The sequence below is a fragment of the Festucalex cinctus genome, chromosome 1, assembly GCF_051991245.1.
Source record: "Festucalex cinctus isolate MCC-2025b chromosome 1, RoL_Fcin_1.0, whole genome shotgun sequence".
NCBI lineage: Eukaryota > Metazoa > Chordata > Actinopteri > Syngnathiformes > Syngnathidae > Festucalex > Festucalex cinctus.
The window spans coordinates 13717459-13740968 of record NC_135411.1 but is presented as its reverse complement, the minus strand read 5'-3'; the positions used below and the strand labels follow the sequence as shown (position 1 = coordinate 13740968).

The following is a 23510-nucleotide window of genomic DNA, read 5'->3' as shown; positions in this document are numbered from 1 at the left end:
ATCCACCCGACATGTCGATCTTTATCCGGCAGCCCTGCGCTGCCTCATTAGCTTCTCAGTCGGTCCTTGACCCGCTTCCTCTCCGAGAAGCTCATCCGAGCATGAGCTCGCCACAGAGGTGACACCAGTTGCTTCATGTGATTTTCATTTTTCTTACACCGCTCATCGTCTTCATTTACAATGTGCCTCCTCTTTCCATCAGCTATCATCCCGTGCCCGTCACTCTTATTTTCTGAATAGCAATCCCTTAGCTCTCCTTATCCATCTTCACGGTGAATCTGTGTCCTTATACGAGTATTCTCTCGATTTTGTCGCTCACTCTTGTCACTTTATTTGGCGCGCTTATTGTCAGGAAGCAACTTTCATCAAAGCTTTATCAAAGATAACCACTACGAGCCCTTATCTTCACTTCTAGGCTATCTACAGTATTTCATGCAGTTATCGCAATCTTCTCTGATTCTCCTGCGAACATTCTCTAGGTTATAATCTCCACTTTTGCCACCATTTAAAAAAAAAAATCATACCACACTGCCTTCCTGCCATCCATTCAGTCATGTTTCAATAAAAAAAAACAAAAAAAAAAACAAGTGAAATACACAAGTGTTGTATGTTCTGTGTTCTGCATCCCAGTTTCAAGTAGGGCTTGTGGTGTAGCTTCAGAATGACAAATCACAAACGTCAAGAACACGGCCACAGAGCTCAGCTGCAATAATTGCAGCATCTGTGCAACAAGCCAAATACCTGCACAATCTAATTAAAATCGATATAAAAGATGTAATAAAAAAAAACATTGAGCAAAATGGTTGCAGGAAGCTATTACAAAAAGCCAAGTAGGACACGGTGTGTCATATTCGAACATGATCACAAACTACAAACTGTTGTTCAGTGAATAACTCTCTGACATTAATGTCAGTTGTGGCTGAATATTTTTGGTGCAACTCTTGTATTTTTTGTTGTGACAAAAAATACATAGAAGACGGAGAATGTCCAAAGTTGGAATCATTTCACGCTTAACATGGAAGATAGTGTGAAATGTGCACCACAACAGCCCGTCTATGAGCACCAAGACAAGTTAAAATAATATATGTATTAGCAACTTTAATATAGCTTCTTACCATTGCTAGTTAATACGTCATGTCCTCGCAAAAAGTCAACGATAGACATTGTCATCGATGCACTTTCAATCTCTTTAGTGAACAAAAGGCAAGAAACCAAACACATCGTAAGCACGCCGCAACCAATTCTTGTCTAAACTCTCATTCACTGACACCCACATCACTCACCAGACCAGGCAACGCCTTTTAAAGCCACATGCACTGATTTATGACTGTGAGGAAACAAAACATGTACAGTAGGTGGGTGGTTTTAATTTGCACTTGATATATGTACGTATCAACTTATATTGTTGGTCTCCTGAAGCTATCCAAGCAGCATCCCCGCTGAGTTGAAGAGAAAAACGTGATCCTGCGCTAAATTGTGGCTATTGCGTAAACAAGCTGGGCATGAGTGACTGTTTGAGATGAAAAGAAGGCTGAAGCCTTCACTTTTCTGACTGACCCATGTGAGTTCATGCACTGCAGACTACACAGTAGGGATGAGGTAGAGAGGCAGATTACAAAAAAAGTGGGTCACTTCTCATTGATGGAGCCAAAGGAATGTGAGATGTAAATAAGCTCGTAGAGGATGAAACCAGCCTTGTCAGAGGAAAAAGTGAAATTAGTGTTTTAATGCTCGAGATGCCACGTCCAAAGATCTTACAAGTGCTTGTCATTTTTGCACATAATCATCATAAGAATTATGAAGTTATGAGAAGTTCAAAGTTAGTAGAAGACAACCATGTCAATTGCAAAGAGGCTAGGTTCAAGAAGTGCGATACAGGTAACAATTTTGTGGTATGCGGCATCCATCTCTTGATACGCAAAAGAATTATAGTATTGATCAAGTAAAGTTCTGTTGTATTAAACATTTTAGGACAATGAATTTGCAATTAATCTTAAGACCTGTTGGTTTCATAACTATATTTAAGCGCAGAGATAAAGTCCAAACTGCATAATGTCACAGTGGCTTCATATCAATGATATTAAATAAACACTACAAATTTAAAGTTTTGAAACAATTTATTGCGTTGTCGAATAGAGACGTGTCACCAAACATTTGACTTGTAGTGTACTTAAAAAATACATTAATACATTTCAAATTAATATTAGTCAAGTATTTTCTTCGGAGGTACTTAGAGTAAGAACTTTTAGAACAAATTGCTTAGACACTGGGAATAAGAAATAACAATTACTAAGCATACTTTTTCTAGTATGTATCCTTTGGCCAGCGTGGGGGGGATTGTCAGAAACGTTTCATAACTAATTGACTTAGTAAGCTACAGTAATATTGGCCGTTAGGCAAGTATTGTTACAGTGTATTGTTCATCTACATGCGTATAAGTACCAAACATTGATGCTAGTTTTGTTAGTTTATCTATGGCATTTTGCATTGTGTGTTAGCATTAACTAGCCAACATAACTTTGTCAAATAACGTATAAATCTATTAGTTTTATGTTTAAATTTCAGATGGCAGTGGCAATAAACATCGTAAAAAAAAGTGATTGGCCTCTCTTTTTTTTAAGAATTGTTGACTATTTGGTACTAGTTAAGCTAACTGCCACAACTCTAATTTTTGCTTGCAACTCAAGTAAAATAAATGACCAACGTATCGCGTAAAACTAATAAGTCGGGCCACTTATAAGTCAATACTGTATTTATTAACATGTAAATTACATTATGCATGGAATATCGTTTAATCAAATATTAAATGTAAATTTGGCGGGTTTTAGCAAAAACAAAAGAAACGGTATATTTATGCCAACATTGTCATAATGGCTCGTGGATGGGTAAGCTGCCTACTTTTATTCCTGTTACCTCAAACTCGCATTGCATTCTATTTTCACGCTTCCGAAGAACATCAGTGCCCTGTACTGGTCTCTATTCTACTTGTTTTCACAGCAGAAACTCTCCCCTCATACTGTATCTCATTTCTCTTTTCAACTGAACTTCCTGTTGCTATTCTCTCCTCCCTTTGCCACAGGATTGATTTGTCCTCCCCAGTGTTGTGAAACTGAGTGGATACAGAAGCTTATGTACATGTTATAGAAACAGAGTTGACATCGGGGGGGGGGGGGGGGGGGGGGGGGAACGAATTTCCAAAGTGATGAAATACAGTACAAAGAGAAGATGAAGATGCATGTTACAGCGCTGAAGCCAAGACAGCTCCTTCCTATTGGAGCAAGCAACGTGCTGCTAATTGGTATAATCACAGCGTCAAGAGGGGAAAGAACAATAAAGAGGAAAATAAACACATGCTGGATACAGAAGCAAATGACAGCGTGCTCCAAACAAAGTGAATGACTTACACATGCTGTTGATGTAATGTGGCAGCAATTAGGTGAACTATGCATCTGCAGTTTGCATCTTGCTCAGCGTTTATTTGCATCCAAGCTTATTACGTTAACTCGCCAGAACTTGACTGCTTATTCAGCAGCTGGATGTTGCGGCTTGGCTTTTATGTCCCGCATGTTTTACTGCATGACTGGGCACAATGACGGGCAATAGAGCAGAGAGGAGGCACAACTGTGTTTAAGGAGAAAAGCGGGTGACATTAAATTTCCTTTTAATACCTTGCAGTAGATTTTGGAACATAATCTAATTGCATTTTTTTCCCCCCTTCAATATTGTGATTGGACGACTGCGTATTAGGGCCACGTCTAATATATTTATTTTTTTTTAGAGGGTGGGAGCAATGTTCTAAGAAAAAAACTCGCAAATTTATCACTATTTATAAAATCGCAAATTTTCGAATAAAACAAAACAAAACCTAACTCTAACCCAGGCTGTCAATTTAATGCGTTAATCTAGATTAATTAATTATGCGCAAATTAGTGTGTTAAAAAAAACAACGCAATTGATTGCGAGTGGCAAGTCAATGCGTAATTTGGCCCATCGAAGTACCCGCAGCCTGCCACTACAGAGTAGCACTGAGATGGATGCGAGTGCAGCACAGCCAGGAGAGCGAGTCACACTTATTTGGATCTAGATCTCCCAGAGCCTTTATTTCGACAGCTCTCTTCTTTTCAATGTACATTTTTCATGTCGGCGGGATCCACGGGAATGCGCCGCTGGGTTTCCGTAGTTGCCGCTGCCGCAACGGTCATTCAGCACAGAGGCAAAAGCTAGATGACCATAGCGGAATGCAACGTTGTGGAGCGATGGCACCCACATCGTTGGAAAGCTGTCATCAAGACGAGTTCGGGGATGTCCTTATGTCCCCGGTAGGATGTACGGTTCGGGAGATACGGCCGCCCAAAGACCTCCAGAAGACCCGGTGATTTTCAAAAACCTAGCGATGGTTCCTATTCCGGGTAAAAATCACGGGTTTGTCGGCCCTCTATCTCCGGAATGGAAGGTCGTGGAGCAACGGGACATACACCTTTGAAACGCTCTCGGTCACAGCATTCGGGCTATGTGGGTCCCGAGTGGCTCTGGGGGCCACGATCGGACCCTGGGGTTCTTGGTGGGACTTTATAAAGTGTCAATTTTGCAAGTTTTTTTCTTGGAATATTGCCCCCGACCCTAAAAAAAAAATAATAATAATCTTTGTGGACAGTGGCCCTAATAATTGTATGATTGTGATTTAATGATCATTTTTCTTCTAGGTCCCCTTCCCATTTATTTTTTTAAACAACCACAAGCAACAAATTGGTCATAGTACTATAAGCAATGTCAGATTTGTTGTACATTAATGTTTTAGCCTTATAACCTCAGTTTTGATTGACACTGTCAGTCATCCAATTCTGCCATTTTCTATCATGCTTATCCTTATTAGGGTCAGAGGTGAGAGGGAGCAAATCCCAGCTGATGAGGCGATGGAGCGAGGCGGCGTACACCCTGGACTGGTCGCCAATCAATTGCAGGCCACATATAACCAATCAGGCCGTAATACAGCTCTAAAAGGAAATATGATACAGTGGCTGTTCTCTGACTGTGTATTGCTTGCATGACTTGCACATACACTGCCGGGTAAGACGGCAATTATGACTCCACTCTCGCCATCTGAGTCATCTGCAGGGCAGACAAGAGACAATTCCAAAGTGATACTGAAAGAAGGCGCAAGCCAGACTCTAAAAGAGAGGACATGCAGGTTATTTATTACAGCCCTGCATTAAAATAGAAATCATGACTAATCTCTGATTGGCAAACTCAAGACAGCTTTCAGCTGGGAAAGTGGTCCAAAGTAATAAAAGAAAAGAAAAACCATTGTCTCAGATTTGGTGGATTTCCCCGTCGCCGGGATCCAGACCTTTAATATGCCTGGCTGGCATCATGACATCAAACAATGTTTTTCTTCTAGCTGAAATATCAAAATTCAAAATGCAGAACTGTGTGATATTTCTACCAGGATATCGGCCCAGTTACCAAAATGACAAAAACGTTGTTGATATGTTGCATCTTGTAACTGGTGAGGGTAATTTTTCACGTGGAAATCGGCAACAGCAGAGACAAAATCACATTACACCCAACGCAGTGTGCAGCGATTAGCAACCAATCAAAAACTGGCATGTCCTATCATGTGAGTTTTCATAACCAAAATATTGTTTGTATGTTTCCAGCTATCAGCCAGACTTAGCCACGCCTTTAAAAGAATATGCAGTGTTTTACAGTAACACTTGTTACCTTAGAAAATTTGGATTTTAGTTGGAACACTTCAGTTGGCTAATTTCATTTTAAGTTTACTAACACACCAAATATTCTATATGTTATTTAAAACGCAAACAGATTGTATATGGAAACAAGTATTCACCAATTTTAGAGCTGTAATGATACTGTGAAAATGCAATATTTTTGCTCAAGGTTATCTCAGCATCAGAATATGATACTGGCTCCTACCTACATGCAACACTTTCCACCTTATTCACAGCTGTCAGGTTGAGCCTTTCAAATTGTCACTCTTCTTCCTACTTTCAATCTTCAAACGTCTCCTACAATAAAACGTTGGTGTGAAGACCGAGAAAGAAATGCTAGTAAAACTAACACCAGACTCTATATTCCCTGTATTGTTCCAAGCAAGCTCATTGCGCTGAAATCCAGATGATGATTCTTAAAAAAAAATAAATAAATCCAAATGTGCAGTAGATTAACCAGAGTCAAGCTAGCTAATTTGCTGCTAACACAACAGCCAGCCAAGTCGTTATCAGGAAGTCGGAACATTCAAGTCTGATGCTGCAATGTGTTTTGGGTCTGACTCATGTTTCAGTTAGCCAGCTGCAGTTTCACAAAAACATCCAGTCTTAGGTTGGGAAAGGAGTCGTACATGACTCCTTATCTTTTTTTTCTAGGTAGGAAACAGGCTGACAATTGTTTCAAGAACAATCCATGCATGGCGAGCCATGAAAGCAGACATTCATTTTTTTGTATGATTGGGAATTAAAGTAAGAATACGGATGGCTGGAAGTGACTCATTTCAGAATATAGTTAACTCATCTCTATAAGTTAATGAGCTGTTCAATGAATGGCTCACCTACACTGGCAAGAAACTAGCCGCTCATACAACACAGAAGGCACACAGTACAGACAGTAGAGACTAATATACAAACAGTACGAAACCAAAACAGCATATACTAATATGATATATCTTCAAAACTATCCAGTGGCAAACTGTGATGATGTTAAAACTCGGGATATAACAATATCCAAACATCACAATTAGGGATCTAACGATAACGGCAATATTGTGATATGGCGATATTAACATTGTCACAATATCGTCGTCGTCATGTGACATTATTAAAGCAGCACATCTGTTAAAGAGGCGAGGTTGGATTCAATTTTTGCAGTTGGAGCAACCTCTGGTGGCTAATTTATTAGTGTGGTTTAATTTTAATTAGGAATGTTTTGGCCACTGCGGGTGGTTATCACTCCGCTGAATCAGTTATGCCAGCAAATATTTATATTTATATATATATATATATATATATATATATATATATATATATATATATATATATATATATACATATATATATATATACATATATATATACATATATATATACATATATATATACATATATATATACATACATATATATACATACATATATATACATATATATATATATATATACATATATATATATATATATATATATATATATATATATACATACATACATATATATATATATATATATATATATATATATATATATATATATATATATATACATACATATATATACATATATATATATATATATATATATATATATATATATATATATATATATATATATATATATATATATATATATATATATATATATACATACATATATATACATACATATATATATATACATACATATATATATATATATATATATATATATATATATATATATATATATATATATATATACTTTTGGCCCGCTTCATCTGAATATGATATTATGAACTACATAGACCATGATACTTTGTGCAGCTGAGCCAGTAGGAGCACATGCCAATGACATGGCCAAGCCATTTGCTTTGAAGTGGGTGAAAAGGATGATTTTTGCCGGAGATGTTGAAAAGTATTTGCTTGTATGACTCATTTATGGGAATGAGAACCTCCGCAGTGGCCAAAACATATCTAATTAAAATTAACTGCACTAATAAACTAACCACCAGATGGTGTTAGAAATGCACAAATTAATACAAGCTACCTTTTTAACAGATGCCGACGAGAACCAGGCAATTTTAATATTGCGATATTTCCGTCATCTTTACATCCGTTGTTGTTCCGTAGTTATTTAAACTGTGAACTTCTTTGTCAGCATGATTCATACATGAACGTGTGAGTGGTGTTGCCTACTTACGATCAAGTCCATTGATGTACTTCATGGATATCTCACAATGGCCCCACACGGCGCTGACGATGGGATGTAGTTTCTTGCCTTTCAATCCTCGAAACGCCACTCCTAAATACTGTCCGTCCACCATGAAGCTCAGCGTGCCTTCGTCCATGTCTAGAATGACCAGCAGAGAGTCCGGTAGGGTGAACACCTCCTCCGGCTCCAGGAAAGAAGGGTAAGACGGCAGCGAGCTGTGGGCCCGGTTCTTGCTGTCATGGTAGAGGCGGTTCCGTCCCAAATCCCAGCCCCAGGACTCACAGTCTGACCCCACCAAGGCAGTGTACCCGACAGAATGTAAAGGCGCTTCAGAGGTGGCGACCCCGACAACTGCGTGGGTGCCACGCTGCCGGGAGGGCCAGTGAATCCTCCAGACATGGAGTCCCCTCGTGTATCCGACCTGTCCCCGGATACAGTCCGTGCTCTGAGCCACCGGGTGGCGGTGAAATGTCAACTTATCCTCCTCTTTGATGAAAATGTTGAGCGAACGGTCGTCTGCGTTCCACGCGTGACGAAGCTGCGTCTCCAGGCTGGCGCACGGCATGTCCAGAAGGAGATCCAGCCTGGGCGGTTTGGAGAAATCCGGGCCCCTCAAGTCTGGGTGCTGCCTGCGATGAGCCGAGGGCCGGTAGGATGGGGAACCGCCGCTTTCCCCGCGGCCGTCCACAGATTTGATGCCACCGGATATCTTCTGACCCATGGTTGCAATGGAACGGGCGGCAGAAGGGGGGCGGGGGCAGGGGGGTGATGGGAGGGTGGTGTTTGTGCAGGTGCTGCCCTGAGCACAGCGTGATGTTACCTCATCAATGCGGTGCAGCTGAGGTGAGAGGGAGGTAGACGGAGGTGGAATTTGCAAATGAAAGATGAATGTGATCGGCTTTCATGCCCCAAACGTCAAACGCTGCTGCCAACCCTGGTGACAGAGAACAAAACGGAGGCAAGTATTAAAAAATCATCCAATTCTTTTAAATTCTCAAGAAACAAACAAGTACAACAACAACTTGCAATAATACAGAGCAGACCTCTACACAGACGAGATAGTGTTCATTTGTAAGCATGTAATGGTATAGTAGCGAAATCAAAGATTGCGAGAACCTCTGAGCTCACAGTGCTAACAATCCAAAAATAATAATTTTTATACCAAGTTAATTTAAAAACAAAAAAACAGAAGCCTAAATTTAAAGGTTTATAAAGCCTATTCCAACTTGCATGTCATGTGACTAATTTTCCAGTGATCTGTGTGCAAAACTGACTACAGCTAATAGTATTGCTAATGCTAATGCTAGACCAACTTTGTGAAGGCAGTGGAATTGTAGGGGAACATTTTAAAAAAGGCTATTAATAACCGTGAAAATGCGGGCCTCCAAGCTCATTTATGTCAGCACTGTGGGAGAATTTTGGCTACCTGGTTAAGAACACAGATCGAAATTGTGTAGACAACAAATTTGAGACTATTTGCCATCAACGCTTCAAAACACAAAAGTCATGTCGAACATGTTAATGCACTTTCAAAGACACCATCCCAAAATTTTGTCAAGTGAAGCATGGACGAAAAGACAGTCACAGTCTAGGAATCAATTTTTTCTATTTAAAATATGCTAGTACATTGAATCGAACAGAATCATTCCACTTTGAAATATATCGAGATATGTATCTAATCATCTTTGTTTTTGTTTTTTTAAGATATAGCTTAGAAGGAAATGGCACATTTACAGCACTGATAAATTCAAATGTATGTAAAATGAAAAGGAAAAAAAAAAAAAAACACTGAATAATATCCTCTCAAACTGAGCTGTATCACATTGAAGCGAATCGGAAGCCATCCTGGAATCACTCAATTGAAAACTGTACTATATAGATGAGATATATTAGAGATTTGCACATCTCTAATAAAAAAATATATATTAATGTTATGGGAAAAAAATAATATATTAAATGTGCTATATTGTCACCATCTTAAAATAATTGTATAAGTCCTTTTTTTTTTTTTGCATTATTTTTTTTTTTTACCTAAATCATCTCCCCATGATGCAAATGGTTCATTTTGTTGTTGTTGTGTTTCCTGAAAAATCTGAAAAAAATGACAGGCGAATATTTTAAGAAGCCGTCGATATATTACAGTCATAATATATTTATTATATTTATATATTTGTAAAAAGATATTTTTATTCATTTTAAAACATCCAATCATGTTCTGAACAGCGGGTCAGAAGCGGAGGTGTGAACCGAATCTTAAAGGCTTAGATACACCAATTCGACGTCGGGAGTCGGACAACGTTGGGCCAGTGTATAAATTAATGCCGTAAAGTGGGATTGAGTTGTAATACGTCGCCGTATTTAGGAATAATAACTACCTCCGCCGATGGTATGGAGGGGAATTGCTTCTCGTGCATGCGCTGAAGGTACGGAATAGTCACGGTCGGTAAGATGTGTATTTACGCCATTTTTTTATGCGACATGCCGACGTCTGGGCCGACGCCACAGGGGGTAGGCGTCGGTTACATTTGGCCGACGTCGGATTGGTGTATCTACGCCTTAACTTTGATGTATCATTACAATACTATTCTATTTCCATCTATCTATATATCTATTGATGAAAAAGTCATCAATGATGGTGGGTCTAAAGAAGTCAATGATGAAAAACCTAATTAAAAAAGTAAGCGGAAGGACAAATGGTGAGTGTTGATATTTCACAGAATTGGCGCCAGATTTTTAGTTGGATGGGACTGAAGTTATGAAAAGGAGGAGCAAACATACACAGACTGGCACATTTACATACATACATACACTTCCTCTGACTCATGTCGCATCCTTCCAACAAATCTGAAATGTTGCCAGTCCGATCATGCAACCCTCCAAACGTTTCTCTTGTGCAATATTATATGGGATTTGCAAACTCACCTGTTTTCAGTTAAGGTCATGTAATTTTAATGAGCATTGGCTGAGTCTTCAGGAATAACAAGAAAACAAATTGGTTTAAATGTTTAACAGTTGAAAAGGTTAACAATTAAGCTTATAACAAGTCGATTTTTGATGTCATTTCGTTTAAATATATTTCAAACGGGTCACTGACGCTGTAGTGGTTCACTCGTCTCACTCGCACTCACTGAATGGTCGCTTGTCTGCAGGTGCCATGTGCTTGACTAGCGACCAGTCCAGAGTGTAAACAGGATGTGTAGTATAGAATATGGATGGTAGGGGTGTTAAAAAACAATCGATTCGGCGATATATCGCAATACTACATCGCGCGATTCTCGAATCGATTCAATAAAAAAAAAATCCAATTTTTTTATTTTTTTTTTAAGCGCTCAGAATTGTTCATTCGGTAGTCTTACCGATTCAACGTCTTATCATCATTGCCTTTTTTTTTGTTTTTTGTTTTTTTTTGTGTGTGAATCGATTTTTAAACTTCCATTTTTAATGGAAAAATATTCAACAAAACGTCTGACTTCGGGTTAGGATTCACACCTCGAGCATGGAAGAATGTTATATGAACGGAACATTAAGCCTTAATATTTTATTTTAATGCTGTTCAAACATGAAACAGATTACAACCTCTATAAGACTGAAATTTCAGATAAATAAATAATACATTTTCATATAAATCTTACACTCTACAAGCTTACTGATTAGTATTTTCTAAATTTGAATGGAAAAAAATCGCAACAATCGACTTGTAAATTCGTATCGGGATTAATTGGTATCGAATCGAATCGTGACCTGTGAATCGTGATACGAATCGAATCGTCAGGTACTAGGCAATTCACACCCCTAATGGATGGCTAGATGTATTTCAAAAGAGATTAACCTAACTGCAGGCAGATGTTATTCACTTCTTCGGTTTCTTCAAACTTCTATTTAAGCCGGTTTGTTTTTCTCCCAGCTGAGAAACTATTCAATGTTGCTTAAAGACTGGTTCAATACTTTGAAAATACCACTAAGTCAGGTTTAGCTTTAAACAATGTCTATAGAGAGAGGTCATACAAGATTTCATAATTTGGCAACTTAACTTAAATGATGCGAGCCTAGGACAACACCGCACTGCTTCTTAATCTTTAAAACATACATATAGTAGAGATTTATTCATGGTTAAACTAACATATTGGTGGTCCCTTCCAGTAATGGCAGCAGGTGCTTATGGTTTCAAGAAAGAGACAGTCACACCTCGGAATGACAGAAGGTGTGAATGACATAACCATCTAAATGGCTCATCGATCTACTGCATGTGTTTGCCTCATCCGCCGCAATGAGCCCACATTGAGGTGTGTGTGTTGAAAGGAGGGCATCGGACCACTCACTCAAAAGGAATCTCGTAGAAGAATAAAGAAACAGAAAGTATAGTAATGGCTGAACGTCATAAGTCTGTAATGTTGGGAAATGCTGGTACTGTACACTATTGCTTTGTTGCTCATCATCACATGCATAGGCTTGTCAGTATGACCGGATCTTTTAAAGAAATATTTCCTACGTAATTACATCAAAGTGTAGTACAGTATTCTCCTCAAATAGGGGATGATTTTCATGTATTTCCGACATACCTGTCATAATGCAAACAAAAAGGCATGCACGCACCCTTGTAAAAGTATTGCAATTGTGAGGCCAAAGCACAGTTCAGCTTCCATTTCCATGTATAAACATTTGAGGAAATTATTAGATGACCAATTTGTTTTTTTTATGTTGGTTAAACCTCTAATCAGTACAAATCTTCACACTCAAAACCTAAAACTTAAACAGAGTATAGACATATGTTACCGTATTTTGTACACTTAAAATCCTTTAACTTTCTCAAAAATCGACTTAAAATGGCGGCTTTTCAGTTTGTCGTTCTTAATACACATTCATTTCTATTATGTTCAGGTTTTACACATCTAATTGCTAGCAGGCGTTTCATCACACCGGAACTAGAACTACTTCCTGCTTCCGTGTCAAAGCATCATGGGAAATGTTGTCCAATACTAGCTTAATGTCATTTCTAGCAGCGGGTTTCTAGTTGTTACAATGTGGGACGATAGAAATCCGGACGTCACGTGACTACAGTATTTCTCTGAACCGTAAAAGTAGCGGCTAATGGACTACAACAGCGAAGAGGGCAAAGACTAGCTTTGATCCATCAACTTTACGCCCAAGAGTCACTTTGATGAAAAGGACATAATATACATGCGCGAGGTGGACATGTTGGATTGGCCATGAAATGTCAGCAGGGTATTTTTCAACTTGGTTATGCTGCTATGTGGAATTACCTCCTCTCTTACACCGATGAGTGCTTTCAAATCTGATCATACAAAATGCCATTGAAATTAGCAGTTTGCAGTGTTATTTACGTACGTTAGGAACTTAGCAGTTGCTAATTCATCCGCAACCGCCGTCATTTATGCCGTAAAAAGTCTTCTTTATAGTGTTGGTCAGTCATTAAATTCAGCTGTGAAATATCTATTAAAACTGAAGCAGCACAAATGAACGAAACAGATTCTATCCGTCACATTTTGCGTGTGGTAACAGTTAGCATCTGTTGCCACCATGTACAAAGTGCAACACTGTTTCCTCTTTTGGTAGTATGGAGAATGTACGATCTTTTTTTCTTTTTTTTGGCTCTTCTCATTATAGCAGCTGGCCCACAACAGCTGTCAATCAAAGGGTGGCGTTTGTCATTTACTCAAAATGGCAGATGCATTTTCTATGCTGCCAAAATGGCTTCGCTAACGGCCATTTTGGGACGCGTGACATCAGAACTAGAACTACTTGCTACTTCGGTGTCTCAGAATCATGGGAAATGTAGTCCTATACTAGCCTGATGCTGTGGCTGCCGGTTAAAACCAACGCAGGCTGACCTTTTCTAGCGGCATATTTCCAATGTTACAATGTGGGGCCAACGTAAAGTAAACCGTAATAGCTGCCGGGACTGAGTAAAAACGGCTGGCTAATGGGGAGTTCATTGTATTGTTTACAGCTGTTGAACTGTCAACCAACATAGTATTTAGCATTAGCCAACTCAATAACACAACCACCAGTCACCTGAGTGACTAACAATGTTCAAAATGGAGGAGTCCAAATAAACATACGGTACAATTCCAATAAACTATTAAATATACAACGCTTCACAAAAATAGTGTGCCTTCTAACCTGGAGCACATTATGTATAAAAATATTTTAAAATACACCTGCTCATTGATATTGTGCCTAATAATATGGCATTCCCATTGGTCCAAAAAATAAGGAATTTAACGTAATGCTACCCACCTGGGAACCAAAAGTCTGACACATGCTCCAATTATGAAAAATGTGTCAGTATTATCATCTAAGTCTAAAGTAAATATAAAGGAATTGGCTTTACTGTTCTAACCTTCCGAGGGGAGCGCACACCAAGTAATTTACCCAAGGTAAGGAATTGAGTCCAAAACTGGAAATAAATTGACTGTATGTGCATGCAACATGACTAATTCATGGTCAACAAACACACCTCTAATACTGACTCCCTTGGTATTTCCCACTCAAGCTCTTTCTCTTTCGTTGCAAATGAGGTCATGGCAACGGGTAGCCAAAACATGCGCCCAAACCCAGTACACCCCCAGCATGAGCGGGTTCAGTGCTGGGACAGGCAGACAGCTGCCTCTGTGTGGGCGTGTGCGTATGTGTGTGTCCTCATGACTGGCAGACGGGTTAAAGGCGGTCGCTGCATGCAACATTCATCACTGCCAAAGTAAACCGACATGGTGTGTGTGTGGCTGACAATCCAACATTACTGGCTGTCATCAAGGCGGCATTTGACCTCCAACCTCATGTCGTCATGGCTGTCATTGAGCACCCGTAGACCATCCCATCCCACCCACCCAAGTGAGGTTGGCGTAGCGTCTGCTGCTGCAACTCATAGCAACATGCTTCTGCCATCTGTTGTTTACTTTTGTTGCCTTTCTTTCCATTTCACTGCATCGCTGCTTTCCTCTGCCACTTAAGTCACACGGTCCTCCAACTCTGATGAGCAACAACTAAACAGGTAAACGTGACGTGAAGAAAAGAATCAAGCCAATTCCATTGATGCAATGTGGTGCTGCACCTACTGGATAGCTTGAGACTTTTCGTAGTTGATAAATTTGTGTTGCTTGTACCAAATTATTATGTCAGCTTTGTACATGTTTTGCATGACAAGTCTGAATTTTATCTTTTTATAACGTAATGGAGGAGAAATTGGAATGCAAAAAAATTATTAAAGAATAAGCGAGACTAATGTAATTGTCCTGATATGTAGCCTACAAAGTGTTGCACCCCAACAATATTTCTCATATTTCATGTTTTTTCATATTAAGATGTTACTGTACCATGAGCAATTAGGGATGTAACGATATCCAAACATCACGATATGATATTATCACAATATGAAGGTCACGATACGATAATTATCACGATATTGTGGGGGCGTTAGCGATATTTAAAAAGCATCACAATACTGTAAAAAAAAAGCTTATACTAAAAAAAGCACAATATTATGCTTTTGTACAGCAATGCATATAAACCATCTAAAATCTCTAATAACAATATTGAAGCACTTACTTGCTAATGCAAGCACGCATTGATTGCTGCACAAGCAAATTAGGTTCCCCTTCATCTGACAATTAGCATAGATTTTAAAAATAGAAGGCCAAAACATCACTCATGAAAATTAAATTGCACTAATAAAATAGCCACTAGAGGGTGCTAGAACTGCACAAATGGAAATCAACCTGACTTTTTTTAACAGATGTGTTCTTTTTAAATATTGTGAACATGACGACGACAATATTGTGGCAGTTTTAATATCACGATATTGCCCTTATCGTGACATCCCTAGTATTTATATATCCTATATGCAACAGTTTGCGTGATGCCTAGTAACTTTTTAAATTTTGAAGATTCTCGAATAGAATAATGTATGTCTTGCGGAAACAAAATGTTGGTATGGCTCAATAAGTGTACTTGGTGTCCTCATTATTCATTGTGAAAATGTAGCCGAAAAATGAAAGTGAGATTTTATTAGAAGTGGAAAAACATTTGCACACCAGTAATTGTTTCCGTCACTGTAAAGTAAACCATTGTTTCCGTGGGATGCATGGAATTTTGGCACATCCCACACACTGCTTTGCTGTGTGCAATGTTACTTGATACAAAAGGAAAAATGACACGCTTTTATTGTTCACATCAAGTCATTTCATAAAATGCATCATTTTCATTTTGCATATTCTTGTTTCATGATCATTATGGGGTAACTGTGCCTTTTAGAAAAACAAGCAGCATTTTATCTTTCTTCAATTGAGGCTGAAACAGTTGCAGAACAAATATTTACACTAGAGGTGCGCCAATCGACTGGCCAGGATCGATATCGGCCTCGATTTTCTTAATTTTGGGGGATCGGTTTAGAATAAAACTGATCTTGTCTCATCAGATCTCTGAAAAATTCCTTTTCTGCAATGAGATGACTATTACTTACATTTTTATTTGCAAGAACTACTTTATGTGCAATTGTGCAGTAAAAATGTTGTAGGTATTCTTTTTTTGTTGTTTTTCAATAAAACAAGATTGGAACATTGAAGGTGTATGCTGCTTGTTGCAAAAAACAGTGATCGGCAAACTCGATTGAAATCGTAAATGTAAATGCACTTACTAAGTGCTAACTAATTATGTTGCTAAGTGTAGGTCCACTATTTCCTCATGAAATGTTTAACATTAGCCAATGACGTCTACCCTGTCATTTTCCACACTTGCAGGGTCTGCGTGCCCTTGATTTAAAGAGATACTTGACTCATTGAGCCATTTCTAACATAAAGATAATATTCTGTCCAGAATGAATTTGGTAACTTCATTATTTTACTTAAATACTATTTTTCTCACTTGCTGTCGACTGAAGATGACATCACCTGTGCTGAGGAAGTAAGGTAACAACCAATCGTGGCTCACCTGTTTGTCAGCAAACTGAGCCATAATTGGTCAAGTGGAAAAATTTGTTTTTATAGTCAATTATACAAGAAATATAATGAAGTTATCAAATTCATTCTGGACACAATATTTAACTTTTTACTGCTGAACATGGCTCAATGAGTCAAGTATCCCTTTAAATATTTAACAAAAATATAGGGGCTTGCCTAATCTTAATTTAATAACATCTTCTTAATAAAATTCAGTGGAAAATCCAATTTATTTAAAATGAAAACATCTCCAAGGCACCTTATTGATATTTTTGTCTTAACTGAATTCATTAGCGCGAACATTCGCTGTCATGCTGCATTTCCTCAACGTTGACTAATTCCAGTGACGTCTGAAAAATGATTCACAAAGTGGTCACTTCTTCCACGTTCCACTCCTCGGGACGCACCGGGGCGCCAGACTGAGCATAAACAGACCTCACATGCGACCACAAGCGCACACATTTATGTTACATCTCTTTGTGGCAACAGCTGCACCCCCCCGCCCCCCTAGATTAAACAAACTGCCATCCTTTCGACATTGCCGACATTCATTCCCGCTGAGGGAATCCCTGGGTGGCTGAGAGGATGTCGGAGCTAGACGTAAACTGAACCGTCTGGCTGCTGACAGCCATGTCAAAATACAGGGACCGGGACATTCGCTTGATGAAAAGAAGTGGTGTTCACGCATTGTACTTATTAGGCAGTTATCGAGCGATCGCCATCACGCTGTGAGTTTTCTAACCTTACTCCCTTTACTACACTCCCATCTGTCCAGCTCACTTGCCTCACTGTCGTACAGTACCACTAAATCCACAGAGAGCTATGCCCCATCAATTGGTACAAATTATGGTCTTTCGGCTGACACCAAACACTCCAGCTCCCAGCGTGCGGCAATCAATGCAAGCTCAGCTCGGCTTGCTAAAGCACTGTACACAAACAATTGCACACGCAGCTCTATACTGGAAGCACACGCTCAGTGAACATCACACATATAGGGATATTCCTTGAAAATTCCCTTTTAACTCTCTATAGATTCCTCACAATCTCTAAATGCAAATCTGCTCAATGCAGCCACTGGGAGGGAAAAAAAAAACATAAAATGTTCTTGTCTATGCATGTAATGTGGATTAAATTGGCTTGAAAGAATTTCCACACCCTTTCTTCAAACTTGAGGTACTGTCGCTCCATCGACACCCTCCCACTCGCTTGTCCTCTCTAGAGCTAAAAATGACCTCCATTTTGCCTTTACATTGGAAATGAAACAAAAGAAATACAGCATACTAACAAACAAACCTGGTAGTGAACACATGAACACGAACATGCATACTGCAAATTAGTGTTTGTCACTGCTGAGAGGCGTGAAAAATGGACAGTGCCATGGCAGACTATTAGTGCTACAGTGATTGAGCGCCCCTTTACGCACACCTCCACAAAGCCTATTCCTTTCTCACTTGCACGTGCGTACATACACAAATATACAAGTGCTTGCTATCTGTGCTATCTATTAGGCAGTAGATTTAAGTGGCAGATTCACTAGCCCAATGGATATAAAACAGAATCAAAGTTGTTTTGAATATGGTGCACCACTGCTGCTTCTTTTCACATTCAACACACCGTACAACCCACTGTTACTGAATTTACACTACACTTTAGCTTAATTTAAAACAACCTTAAAGTAAAAGTCCACTTATACACAGAATAGCAAAAGTTAGAATCAAGTTTTTTTGAACGGCTCCCAAAAAGATTAGCTGGGCTGGACGTGCGTGCGAGACAAGCTTGGAGCTATTACGCCGCGCCAGCTAGCTAGCTAGCAACGAGCAGCGGCTGGCTACTAGTGTGGCTAAAAACGTTGCAGACTCATTCTTGAGTCACTAATCATCACCACCATGGTGTTGAATGAAATATACTTCTGACAATTATGTTTTCACGAAGGGATGAGGAAACGTAATTAACAGTAGATGTCTCCATCTACTGTGCTTCTCAGCCATGCTAATGGCTAAGATAACTGAAGAATGACATGTAATCGTGGAAAACCGGAATTAAGTGCTTGGTGGATCACGTGCAGTTTTCAAGGAAGTCTGGCTGTAACGGCATTAAAATAGAGAGCATATACAACTTTGAACAGCAAAATGAAGGCAATTTAATAAGTGTCTATAGAAAAAATACAAATACATGCTATACACATCGCTAAACAGGACGAGTTATGACATATGTTACGTTATGGAGTATGCCATATGTCACCTGTGAAGAGTGGTCCAGTGGCTCGCTTAAAGCTACATTATTTATTAATATAGTATATTAAAAATGTATAATATCACAAAGTTATTTGTTAGTTTACACGATACAATCCCGAGCTTTAATTTGGACTTGAAAACCACACAATAAATGTTCGCAAAAGTACATTACAGTAGAGAAATAAGTTTGAAGTTAAATTCTACACTGAAAACAAGAAAATATATTTTTCTTCTATTCACAATGTGAATTTAAGAAATTAGATTATTTAAAAAAAAAAAGCATTTGTTGTCGTATTTTTACTGTTTAATAAGACCCTTTCCTCAAGTCCCTGATGTTGACCTGCAAAAAATTATTCCTCAGAATTGAAAAGTTGCTCCTCTAATGAAGTCATTGATGACTGCAACTTCACCTCAAAGTTATTTGGAGCCTTTAGCCAAACATTTGGCCATAATAGGCCAAATTACTTCTTCTGTGTCTTACAATTCTGTTTGTAGCAGGCCACCAAAAAAATAAATAAATAAATAAATAATGATAAATGATTTATACTAGGGGTGTTAAAAAAAAATCGATTCGGCGATATATCGCGATACTACATCGCGCGATTCTCGAATCGATTCAATAAGGGCAGAATCGATTTTTTTTTTTTTTTTTTTTTTTTTTTTAGGATTCACACCTTGAGCATGGAAGAATGTTATATGAACGGAACATTAAGCCTTAATATTTTATTTTAATGCTGTTCAAACATGAAACAGATTACAACCTCTATAAGACTGAAATTTCAGATAAATAAATAATACATTTTCATATAAATCTTACACTCTACAAGCTTACTGATTAGTATTTTCTAAATTTGAATGAAAAAAAATTGCAACAATCGACTTATAAATTCGTATCGGGATTAATCGGTATCGAATCGAATCGTGACCTGTGAATCGTGATACGAATCGAATCGTCAGGTACTAGGCAATTCACACCCCTAATTTATACCATGATTTATCTGCTGGTATTTTCATTTTTTTAATGTGTAGCTTAATATAATAAGTATTTTTGATTAAAGTAGCAGTGAGCAAGTGTTCAGTGTGTTTGTTTATTCTCCAGGGCTTCCCTACAGAAGAAAAAAAAAAAAAAAAAAAAAAAAAAAAAAAAAAAAAAAAAAAAAAAGTCTTCCCTACTTTCAATCCACTGTGTTGGATAAGTCATAAGCAATCAAATGATCAATTGTAAGCAACAAAGACTAGGTCACAACTAAAAAAATCAAATAAATGAGTAAGTTACCATTGCAACTGCAAGCCTTGAAATAAAATCTGACTGATCATTTCAATGAGCAATATTATTTGTACAAGCAAGAGTTTGTACAAGTCTGAAAGCATTTATGTCAGCAAGTGACCTGGTTGCCCTAAAACTAAACTAGGTGATCCATGGTTGCCATGGCAAAAACAGAAGACACTATTTCCGTTTCAGGTCAACTTTAATTTACTTTTTTTTTTCTGAGCAGCAGCACAAGTTCATGGCCTCTTAAGATTTTTTTTTATTTATTTTTTTAATTTAGCAATAGTCAAAATTATATCGCCTTATCTGGGATGTGAAAAGACTAAAACAAGACACCAATTAACAATTGACCAATTAGCTAGATGACAACTGACATGATTGTACCTCAGGCTCTGCTGCACACATGAATGCTCACATCATCTCATGATTGAGGCACTTGTCTCCCTCCCCACAGTGTTCTCCAAAATTGCTGCGTGCAAAGTGGAACGGGAGGTTGCAGCAACAGCACATTTAACAGCCCACACGCAGACACGCATCATAGTGTAATAGTGAAAACCCTTCCCGTGCTTGGCAAATTGCTGTCTGAGAAAGGCAGCGAGTGAGGAGAACGGATCAGCGGAGATTAATAACAATGCTTAAGAGGGGCAGTCATTAAAAGACTGCCGGGGGAGGAAGTCTGTATAGATTTGGGACAAGTAAAAAGGGTGGCGGAGAACAGAAACAATGCCAGAGGTAGGGGAGTCGGGGGGTTACGTGGGTCAGCAGCTGAGAAAACAAAAGGATAGAAGTCAGAAAGGAGGGTCGCTATCTCTCTTAGGCAGGACAGACCACACAAAAGTGTCGTCCCGCTCCGACCCAACAGCCACGGATAGACTAAACACACCGCTGCGAGAGACGCAACTGCAGGCTGTCAGATTAGGAGTGCTTGTAGTGTATACGCTAAAAATAGAAATCAGGATCTATCCTATTATTGTATGAGAGCGGGGGAAATCCTGGAGTACTAATCCCGCAACCCTCAGCACTCTATGTACAGAGAAACCCCGTTTATCGCGCGGGATTACGTTCCAGAGCTAAACCGCAAATGCTGAAAGTATACATTACAATGAGAGACTATATAAAACTTTTATACATTTGGAAACATTTAAACTTATTAAAAAATACTTTCTAAAGTATTCATTAGTGGTGTTTTTGCACAGATCTCCAAATAAGAGGTGAGGTGTTTGTTCCTCCCAATTAAAATTTACTGTAAAACTGGCACAGAAATTGAAGTATAGTATTGAAATGAATTTAAAAAAAAATAAAAAATAAATCCACGAAACAGTGAGGCCGTGGAAAGTGAACCACTTATTATTTTTTTTTTAAATGTGTCCTCCTTTTTGACCTTATGGAAATAGCAACCCTACTACCGAGGCAGACAACATGGCTAACTAGCATGGCTAACATTGGCGATAGCTAATTATAACTCGTTTTGTTTAGAGGCGCCTTTCATGTCACCTTGCAAATATGCGTTCAAATGTAATAAAAACACCCGATAAGACATCAAAAGAAAAGAATCAGTTAAACAGCAATAACGAAACAGGTGTAGTACAAGTGTCTGGTTAGCGTGATTAGCATAGCATGTTTCCACTCTGATGTTACCGCAAAGTGGCATTGAGCAGATGTAGGTATTTATTTACTAAGAAATACATTATTTTACTGTTGTACTACATTTTAATTGTATTCATAAAAATAAAATGTACCAAATATTCCGATGTTTAAAATTGAATAGATTGCCTTCTATGTGAAAGAATGTATTTACCCAAACATCTCAAACTAATAGCTGTAATTTCAATACCATCATAAAGTGAATCTGATACTGACCTATGTCCACCTCATCTCGTTGCTCCTAATTACGCCGCATCTACTGTACATACAGTGTTGCCTGGCATGTTACAACAACGTGGTACTAAAACCGAACAACTGTAAATTCGGACCTGTCTATATACTACTGTTGTTGAGACCTAAGTTGTTTTCGTACAGTTTTTATGCTGGATCAAGCCACAAATTTTTCAGCTGGGCTTGGAACAAACAGTGGTTGGATATAAGATAATCTTTTTTTAGTGGCACAATGGGGAAATCTGCATGCACTGGCCGGGAATCAAACCCACGCTGTCTGCACCACAGCACTACCAGTGCACTTGACTGCATAAATCCATAAAATCAATTGTTTGAAAATCTGAAATATAGAGGAGGATTTAACAATAAATATAGGAGTGGAACACTATCCCCCCCAAAAAAAGCAGCAGACACACACAGACGGGGGTATCCCAGCTGGCCAGCTGGGACCTGGAGGCCATTAAAGCAATTAAAAGGAGACCGTGCAAGAGCGGGGGAGAGTGAAGGGAAGAGGAGATGCGTGCTGTTTGCATGGTAACATCCACAGGGGGAGAAAATGTTAAATATAAACACACACCAAGTTGACAGGCGGTAGCGACAGCATGTAGGCGGGCTTTTTTCCTTATGTACACCTCGGGAACAGAAAACAAACAACTTTGTAGCCATCAGGAGGATGCTACAGTATAAACATGTCACTAAACACCACTTGTTAAAAAAGAAACTCTCTTTTCGTTAAAAAGACATCTCCATGAGCAGCTTACAGTGACTCCCCAGTGAGCATCCTCACGTCTCGCAGCGTCTGCCCAAGTCCATGGTGGAAATCCTCTATCCAGCCGGTGAGAGACCACAAGCAGACGAGAGGAAGACGGCGACCAGCAGCCGGCAAGTCGGACCGCGAGAACCAAAGAAGAGAGACTCCCTCTGTTCTCTGCCACCCGGTGGACGCACTCTCCTCCTACCGCCCTCCCTCCCACTCTCGTTCCCTCCCTCTTTTCCTCCCTGGAGCGTATCTGTCCAGAGGCTATCACTTCCTCCCACCACCTTCCCCCAACACACTCTTGACTCACAATTGTGTTTCCAAGGAACCGGGAGTGTCACCATGAGCTCCGCTGTGGCATCAAACACCTTCAAACTCCGCTCCAGTTGCAGAATGTGCTCACTTTACTCTTTCGTGGAGAGGGAGAGAAAGGGAGATTGAAAAAGAGGAAGTAGTTTACAGAGGGGTAGAAATTCAAAGAAGAGATTTACCGTTACTTTTGAA

At 39.0% G+C, this 23510-nt stretch overlaps 1 protein-coding gene across 2 annotated transcripts in view; it reads right to left on the bottom strand.

Annotated features, from left to right (window-relative positions):
- The window catches only part of LOC144016805 (SPRY domain-containing SOCS box protein 4-like), an 89415-nt gene that overhangs the window by 28495 nt on the left and 37410 nt on the right, over positions 1–23510 (bottom strand). Inside the window, exons 1-2 of one of the 2 annotated variants that reach the window (XM_077518140.1) lie at positions 23011–23153; positions 7905–8850 (exon numbers count right to left, since the gene is read on the bottom strand). In XM_077518140.1, the coding sequence (XP_077374266.1) occupies positions 7905–8637 (733 nt within the window). In that variant the 5' untranslated portion in view covers positions 8638–8850; positions 23011–23153. Of the gene's footprint in view, positions 1–7904; positions 8851–23010; positions 23154–23510 lie in introns of those variants that run through there. The other variant, XM_077518139.1, reaches the window with a different exon arrangement.